The sequence below is a fragment of the Oryx dammah genome, unplaced genomic scaffold, assembly GCF_014754425.2.
Source record: "Oryx dammah isolate SB20612 unplaced genomic scaffold, SCBI_Odam_1.1 HiC_scaffold_19, whole genome shotgun sequence".
Lineage (NCBI taxonomy): Eukaryota > Metazoa > Chordata > Mammalia > Artiodactyla > Bovidae > Oryx > Oryx dammah.
The window spans coordinates 28,217,876-28,226,833 of NW_024070203.1; the positions used below are offsets into that span (position 1 = coordinate 28,217,876).

General features: G+C 43.3%; 1 protein-coding gene across 1 annotated transcript in view; it reads right to left on the reverse strand.

Moving 5' to 3' along the window:
• Positions 1–8,619, reverse strand: part of FER1L6 (fer-1 like family member 6) — a 171,101-nt gene extending 162,482 nt beyond the window's left edge. Inside the window, exon 1 of the mRNA XM_040261856.1 lies at positions 8,529–8,619. Within this exon, the coding sequence (XP_040117790.1) occupies positions 8,529–8,551 (23 nt within the window). The 5' untranslated portion in view covers positions 8,552–8,619. The remainder of the gene's footprint in view (positions 1–8,528) is intronic.
• Positions 8,620–8,958: the final 339 nt, after the last annotated feature.

Genomic DNA, 8,958 nt, shown 5'->3' on the forward strand with positions numbered 1-8,958 from the left:
GGTCATGAAGATCTTTTTTGTACAGTTCTTCTGTGTATTCTTGCCATCTCTTCTTAATATCTTCTGCTTCTGTTAGGTCCATACCATTTCTGTCCTTTATCAAGCCCATCTTTGCATGAAATGTTCCCTTGGTATCTCTAATTTTCTTGAAGAGATCTCTAGTCTTTCCCATTATCTGTGTCACTAGCTTTCAATTCAAAAATCGCAAGTGCACACATCTGACTGGTGCAGCTGGAGTCTAATGTCAGCATCCTAGCTGCAAGGGAAGCAGGTTTATTATGGGTTTTACCTTGGGAAGAATTTACAGATGGGAAAAGAAGATTAAAGGTATAGAGCAGTTGAAAAGAAAAACATAGTCTCATTCCACCAACAATAAATAACTTCAATAAATCACCACCAGGCAGCAGTGATATTGGTTAATCCAAATATGATTTTTTGCTCTAAAAAATTGAACATGTTGGAATATTCATCAGTGAATTCATCTGTATCCTTTGTATACAAAGGTGAGCATTTAATGAGAATTTATGGAGAAATTTTGATGAGAAGACTTTTTTTCAAATTCCATTAGAAGGTAATTTACAAATCAATGACACTTTGATTCATATTCAAGTATTAATAGAGAAATTAATATTCCTCTCTAACCCTTATCATCATTTGTAGCAATTACATAAGTAAAGCCCTGCATTATTCGCAGCATGAACTTTGCATACCTTTCCAGAAAGGGAAAAAGAAGCAGTGAGAAGAAATCTCATCAGACAACAACTTTAGAAACAGGGATATATAGAGGTGTAAGACAGCAGTCAGTAAAGCTTCATAAAGAACAAATCCTGTCAAACTAAAGTAACTCAGCTCTTTTGCCAAAGTAACTGCAGAATGTGGAGGAGAAGAATCAACAAATGTGATCTATGTTTATTTTGTCAGCTCTTGGGATTCTGCCTTGAATAATGCAGGCATTAGTAAAGTAAGATAGTATCAGCCAGCCCACCCATCTACCAACCAGAAGTACAACTTGTGAAAAAGCATTACCGGAAACGAATGGTGCTTCCACAAAAGCCGGTGTGAAGATTTTCAAAACATAGTATGCTTATTACAGTCTATGCGAAAAATTCAATTTCTCCAATAAAAACTAGGTTGCCCTTCAGATATTTGAATAAAGAAATGTGACTTCTATCATTGAATCCTTACCACTCAGAGTTCACTTGGTTTTCCCAAAGGATTAATACAGATTTTATTTCTGCTAACCAGTTCCAGTAGAGACCTAGAATTTTTTTTCATCAATCCTCTTATCTCACGAATAACTAGACTCACTGTTATGATGACTAGCTCAATCTTTCAGCCAAGCCATGAGTTGAATCTTTTATTTTCCCCAAAATGAGATTGGTTGTTAAAGTCTCATTATTGATGTCTGACTCACTTCTGTGATATAAAACTAAGCTCCCAAGAAGTTTGTCTTTTTCACTGCCTGCCATTTACTGATTATCCATGACTCTAGGCAAATTGCAAAACTTCTCCAGACTCTCGCTTTCTTACCAGACATTTCCTCACCAGCTTTGGAATAAATCTTGGGGGCAAATTTCTCCATCACTGTGTTGGAGTGATGATGGCCAAGAGCCACTACTCTTGGCTCAGAGAGTAGAAACTCACTGTGCAGCAGCCCCTCCCCAGGACAGGAAAAGACACGGCCGGAGGAGAACAAAGAGGGCAAGACAGGACGCAGGGGCAAGAGGTCACAGCTGCCATATTTTTGGAAACCAGAGCCAGGACACATGATTCAGAAGAAAAGAAGAGCTTTGGATGAGTCAATCTGGGTTCAAAGCTGACTCTACCACCTTTTTTTTTTTTTAATATGGACCATTTTTCAAGTCTGTATTGATTTAGTTACAATATTGTGCTTCTATATTTTGTTTTGGTTTTTTGACCACAAGGCATGTGGGTTCTTAGCTTCCCAAGCAGGGATCAAACCCACATCCCCCTGCACTGGAACATACCAAGTTGCTTCAGTTGTGTCTCTTTGTGACCCTATGGACTGAAGCCCTCCAGGCTCCTCTGTCCATGGGATTCTCCAGGCAAGAATACTGGAGTGGGTAGCCATGCCCTCCTCCAGGGGATCTTCCCAGCCCAGAGATCAAACTTGTCTCATGTCTCCTGCATTGGCAGGCAGGTTCTTTACCACTATGCCCCCTGCATTGGAAGGCAAAGGATTAATCACTGGTCCTCCAGGGAAGTCCTTCTTAGCTACAGAATCTTCACTAGCATCTCTTAATATTTACCTCCCTGGGCTGCTGTAAGTGTCAGTGGGATTAAATAGAATATAGAAAGATAATCACCAACGTATGAACGGTTTTGGCGGGGGGCTGGGGGAATTGTAGGGGGACACTAACATATAAATCATATACATCAATTATAGGATACAATGCAAGTTCAACATGTAGATCCAAGGTGACCCTTGGAATCTAGAAGCATGGCGATTTCTTTTTGCAGTGGGGAGTCGGGGAGGGAAAGGGCACCGGGAGAAGGACTCCAGGCTCTCTTGAGTCCAGGCTCTGTATCTCTTACGTCTCCTGCATTGGCAGGTGGCTTCTTTACTGATAGAGCCACCTGGTTACTCAGCCTTAAAAGAGAATGAAATCCTGCCACATCCCACAACACGGGTGAACCTTGAGGACATTCTACTAAGTGAAATAAGCCAGTCACAAAAAGACAGATGCTATGTGATTCCACTCCCATGAGGTATCAAAAGTAGTCAACATGTTGATGTATGGCAAAAGCCATAACAATATTGTACAGTAATTATCCTCCCATTAAAATAAATAAATAAATAATTGTTAAAGTAGTCAAACTCAGAATAGTGATTATCAGGGCAGGGGAGGAGGAAACCGGGAGCTGGTGTTTAATGGGTACAGAGTTTGTTTCAAAAGATGAAAAACTTCTGGAGATTGTTTGCTCAACAATGTGCATACACTTAACACCCCCTGAATACTCTTAAAAATGGTTAAGATGGTAAATATTATAGTATGCCTTTTCTATTTTAAATTCTACTTTAATTTTTAAGAAAATAGTCCCTCAGTGGCAGACTCCTAACCGGATCTGTCTTTTGTCTCCAGTACCTAGAAGAGTCCCTGGCATTTGAATTTGTTGAATGAGTAAACAAATGAATACTACATTGCTTAAAACTTTATTATGAAATCACGAAGTCCCAGAGTAGGAAGAGACCCCAAAGGTCAAATCAGCGTGTCTTCCTGTGTAAAGCGTGAATTCCCTACCCAACAGCAGCTAGGTGGTCATTCAGACTCACCACGAGTGCTCCTTGCTCAATCCTGTCTCCCAGACAGAGCCACCATGCCACCATCTCTCCTCCCAGCTTGGGGGCCACGGAACCAGTCTAGTCTTGGTTCTTCATAACAACCCAGTGTTACCCTCCGAATCCTCGATTTTGAAGTGGATTACAACCCTCGGGGGCCAGACAGTATGCCCATCCATTTACAGGAAGCCGCAGAGTCACAGAAGGATCCAAGAACTGGCTGGAGCGCACCCACTCTGAGCTGCAGCTCACACTGGCCACCCTGCGTCCCCCATGGACTGACCACCCCTGCTGCCCTGGCTTTGCCCCATGCCACACACTGAAGGGGCACTCATGAAGTATTTGTTGAATGAAAAGAATCTATTCATCCAACCACCTTTAAGCAGAGCTCTCTAAGAGGTAACCTCAGTGATGAAGGTCCAGCTGTTTTTAAGGACTCCAAAGCAAGGTCACTTCACTCACTTTCTCTGAAACTGCTTCAACATTCAGTGACCGTTTCACGTAAAAGCATTCGCCCTTCGGCTGCCTGCTTTCTGGACCGTTCTATGATTGTGCCATGAGTTTGAAGTCCCATCAACCCAGCTAAGCCTCGAGTTTCCACAACTTCTCTTGCCCCATAATAGCCCCTGATACAAATACAGATTAAATTTTAAAAACCTTTGACCTCAGCCAGATTCTCATTTCTAGAAATTTATCCTGAGGATGAATCATACAACTTTGCCAATGAACAAAGTTGAATACACAAAGATGTTTATTACGGAATGATTATGTTAGCCGAAAATGGGAAATAACTCAAATATTTATCAGCTGGAGGCTAATTAAATGAATGTATTTTGTATATACAGTGGAGTACCGGGTATTCATTAACAACGACAGGGCAACACGTACTCATTAAATTGAAAAAGAATCACCATACAAGACACAAGCACAAACTGGATTAGTTCAAGAAGAAAAGAATTTAACTCTCACAGAATCTTGGTACGATATGAGAAAAGAAACCATAAAAGTCGCAGTGCTTTTTAATATTAAACACTTCTTTTCAATCACCCACTGGATAATGGAATTTTCAGTGCATGTTGATAATATTCAGAGGAAAAGTAGGTTACAGAATGGCATGTATAACACAATGCAGTCTATGTTTTTAAAAATGCATCTCAGCATAGAAAGATGCCTGAAGGGATTTTTCATCAAAAAGATGAGTATTAATCTCTGGGAGGTAGGATTGGGGTAATTTTACTTTCATCTTTCTACCTTTTAGGAGAAGGCAATGGCACCCCACTCCAGTACTCCTGCCTGGAAAATCCCATGGACGGAGGAGCCTGGTGGGCTGCAGTCCATGGGGTCGCTAAGAGTCAGACACAACTGAGCGACTTCACTTTCACTTTTCACTTTCATGCATTGGAGAAGGCAATGGCAACCCACTCCAGTGTTCTTGCCTGGAGAATCCCGGGGACGGGGGAGCCTGGTGGGCTGCCGTCTATGGGGTCGCACAGAGTCGGACACGACTGAAGCGACTTAGCAGCAGCAGCAGCAGTTATACCTTTTACTGTGTCGTTTTACATTTTAATAAAAGTTGTGCATTATGTTCACAATCAGCAAAAATTGTAAGGTTCTTTTCATTTGGGAGGAAAAAACTATCTGGAACAAGAAGGCTCTTATCAAATACTAGTTAAATGGAAACTGACTCATAGTCTTTTGCTACAAGCAGGATTATACAAATGACATGCATAGAGGAAGACCTAAAAGGCCTTCCTGACTGCTAAATTGCACCAAAATGCCCTAGTCTGCCACCTGAGTCAACACCACGGAAATAACATTTCTACTGATGTCTTGAGGACTCACCATAAGTGAAATCCTCCACAGTTTTGAAAGGCTTGTGCTTTCAACATCTCATTCAACCTTCAAAACTAGATTTGTGACCAGTTTCCCAAACTGAACTCCCTAAATGTCTGTCTGGCCACCATTAGGCAACATTTCCAGGTTGGGGATGCACAGTTGTTTATTGGATGGATGAGCAGGTAGTTGGATGGATGGGTAGATGGATGGATAACAGGAATGAATTCTTTTCCCTCTTTTACAGACAAGAAAACAGAGAAGCAGAGGTGAAGCAACATCCCTAGGGTGATACTGTTCAGTTCAGTTCAGTCGCTCAGTCGTGTCCGACTCTTTGCGACTCCATGAATCGCAGCACGCCAGGCCTCCCTGTCCATCACCAACTCCCAGAGGTCACTCAGACTCACATCCATCGAGTCAGTGATGCCATCCAGCCATCTCATCCTCTGTCATCCCCTTCTCCTCCTGCCCCCAATCCCTCCCAGCGTCAGAGTCTTTTCCAATGAGTCAACTCTTCACATGAGGTGGCCAAAGTACTGGAGTTTCAGCTTTAGCATCATTCCTTCCAAAGAAATCCCAGTTAGTCAATTATTAACTTGAGGGTTGGAATCATTCCTGTACACGGTTTCTGTATCAGCTCTCTTTTATCAAAAGCCACTCCCACCCCAAATCGTTCTTTAGGAGGAAACTCTTCACTATCACTGACAGACATATATCTGATGATCAGGGATGATACTCAAAATGGTCTGGGTATTGACCTGTCGAAGTGGCACTGGTGCAGGACCCTGGAGACCTCCTGCTTTGATCAGCATTAACCCATTAATTGCTGGATGTCAGTGGATCCTGGGTGTCAGGACGTTCACTGGGTTCAAGATAGGAGCCCACTCAGCCACTGGTTTAGAACTATTTCAGTATTTTACCAATAAATACAGCCAAATATATGCATAATGGTTGGATATGAACCCTGCCAAAAACCCTCCATGACACTACAGTAAGAAGCTCTACTCTCTCTCCACGCACAGCACGGCCCTTGCTCTGAGCACTATTTATAACTCCACTTGAAATTTTCATCCTGACACATCCAATTTGCATGCACAAATGAAATCAAATGTCATTATCCTCTTCTGAAAATTTTCCTGAGCCTGGCCATAGCAGAGGATCAGGGCAGGTCTATAGAAGGAAAGAATGATTATAATGGGAGAGAGGATGTGATAAAATCTCAAAAAAAGAACTTCCCAGGCCAGTGGTTAAGACTCCACTTAAGGGCTGCACAGGTTCAGTTCTTGGCTGGGGAACTAAGATTCCACATGCCATGCAGCATGGCCAAAAAAAATAAAATAAAATAAAATCTCAAAAAGTACAAGACAGCCCCATGGAAGACCAGTCCTTGCTTGAGCACAGCTCTCCCTGGACACACATATGCTGTATATGTGCAATTTTGTTCCAGGCACCAGGTAAGATTCTGGAAGACAGACTGTCTCTGGCCTCAGTCTGCTCAGAGTTCCAGAAAGTAGCAAGAGAGACATTGGACATAGCTGTTGTATAAATGGAAAGTGAGAGCGGACAAGAGCACTGTGGGAATTCAGAGGAGAGAGAGTTTCTTTCCCCCAGGGGAAATCTAGGAGGGCTGCCTGAGGAAGGTGACCCCCACCTGGGTCTTCTTGAGAAACTGTGGCAGTAACGCTTGAGAAGGAAGGGAAATGTGCCATCAGAGATCAACTCAGGCCAGTCTGGAAGCAAACATTATCGTGCAAGGCATTTACCAGGAAAAGAAGCAGACAGACATCGCATGTGCTCTGCTGAACTTTCCTCTCAGACTGGTCATGCTTCCTCACCTCCCAGCCTTTGCCCCTGCTGTGTCTTCCACCTGGAACATTCTCTCACCTTCTCCACATTCAAGAATGTTGTCTACCATTCACCCTCCACTTCTCAGTTTAGATGCACTTTTTCTGAAAAGCCTTCCTTGATCCTCCAAAATGGATAAATTTCTCTTTCCACCCGAGTTCCTACTAGTATCATAATTTCACAGCACCCACATCATAGTCGTCTATTCTGCTGTTCATTGATACCACTTCTCTGTAAGTGCTCTGAGAGAAGATCTGGGTGATCCATGTGTGTGGACCCAGAACCTAGTAAAGAGCTCTACTCGTAACAGATATATTTAATAAACCATTGAGTTTTCAAAAATGATTCAGCAGCCCATTTGTATACCATTACCCCAATCCTGTCCCCAAGCAGAGCTGAAGATGTGTCCAGCTAATTCTACCAAGTTGCTTTGTAGATGAAATGATACAAATGTGCTTAGACCCCTTTTCATCAGCCCACCCCTTTTCACTGGCCCCAAGCAAAATGAAGAGCCAAGGCTTGTTCTGAACACACGAGTAACTTCCCCAAGGCCCTTGTGGCTATAAGGGTGCAGACTTAGCCCCAGCAAAACTCCCCAGGCAGGTCCAAGAATGAGACCATAGGACTAAAAAGACCCCACTGCTTATTTACAAACTGAGAGAAGAGACTTTGAGGCAAGAGATGGCCAGAGCAAGAAAAGAAACCCCAAGTTTAAGCTGGCTTTATAGGTTAGTGCAATTACATCAGGAAAGGGCCTGGTTTCCGAAAATACAAAGCATTTAATATTAACCCTTTATAGCTCCCCAGTGGCTCAGACTATGAAGAATCTTCATGCAGTGCGGGAGATCCAGGTTTGATCCCTGGGTCAGGAAGATCCCTTGGCAACCCACTCCAGTATTCTTGCCTGGAGAATCCCATGGACAGAGGAGCCATGGGATGACAAAGAGTCGAACAGGACTGAGCAGCTAACACTTTTACTTTCACTTTTCACCTCATGGCTCAGTTGGGAGAGCTAAAGAAATTTTTTTAATGTTCAGAATATTAACAATGGTTATCTCCAGTGATATTGTGAGTGATTTTTAAAATCCTCTTAGCTTCTATATTTTTCAAGTTTTCTACAATGAATGTGATATATTTTCTCATCAGAAGGGGAAAATTCTCCTGGTTGCATGTATGTACACAGCCGTGTCCGACTCTTTGTGACCCCATGGACTGTAGCCCATCAGTCTCCTCTGTCCATGGAATTCTCCAGGCAAGAATACTGGAGTGGGTTGCCATTCCCTTCTCCAGGAGATCTTCCTGACCCAGGGATCAAACCCATGTTTCCTGCATTGGCAGGTGGATTCTTTACCACTTGAGCTGCCTGGGAAGCCCTTTAAGTACATGGTCAGACCCAGCCGTCCTTTCTGGCCCATGAACTTTCCCTCCTAAGCTTTAAGTCTCAGCTAATCTTTAAGGATTTTTTGAAGGGAGGCCCTCCTTTCCCAGCTCCCGGCCCTTTGGCTCTGGCCACACCCAGAAACCTTGCTAGCAAAAGGAAATATATTACTTGGCTTTGGATGGCTTCTCCATTCTTCCTCTTCTTGGTGGCTCCTCTGGGCTAGGAACTGGCAAAATCCTGATGTCTGGCTTTATCCAGATCCTGGGCACAGGCTTCTGAGTTTCAAAGTCATCTGGTGGGTGAGGCTGTTTGGGGTGTGGCTGAATCAACACTCACTGGTGTGCACGGCTATTCTCGAGCATCATGTTACCCAGTGTAATCAAAGGTGCAAAAGGAAACTGTCCCACGAAGAGTGGACCCATCTTTCAGACACACCTAACAGCATGTGTCTTAATTCCCTTCAATGACAGAACCAAAGGCTAGAATTATGTTTTAAGACCATGGTGGCTCAAGTGCTAAAGAATCTGCCTGCCAACCCTGGAGATGCAGGTTCTGTCCCTGGCTTGGGAAAATCCACTGGGGGAGGAGATGGAACCCA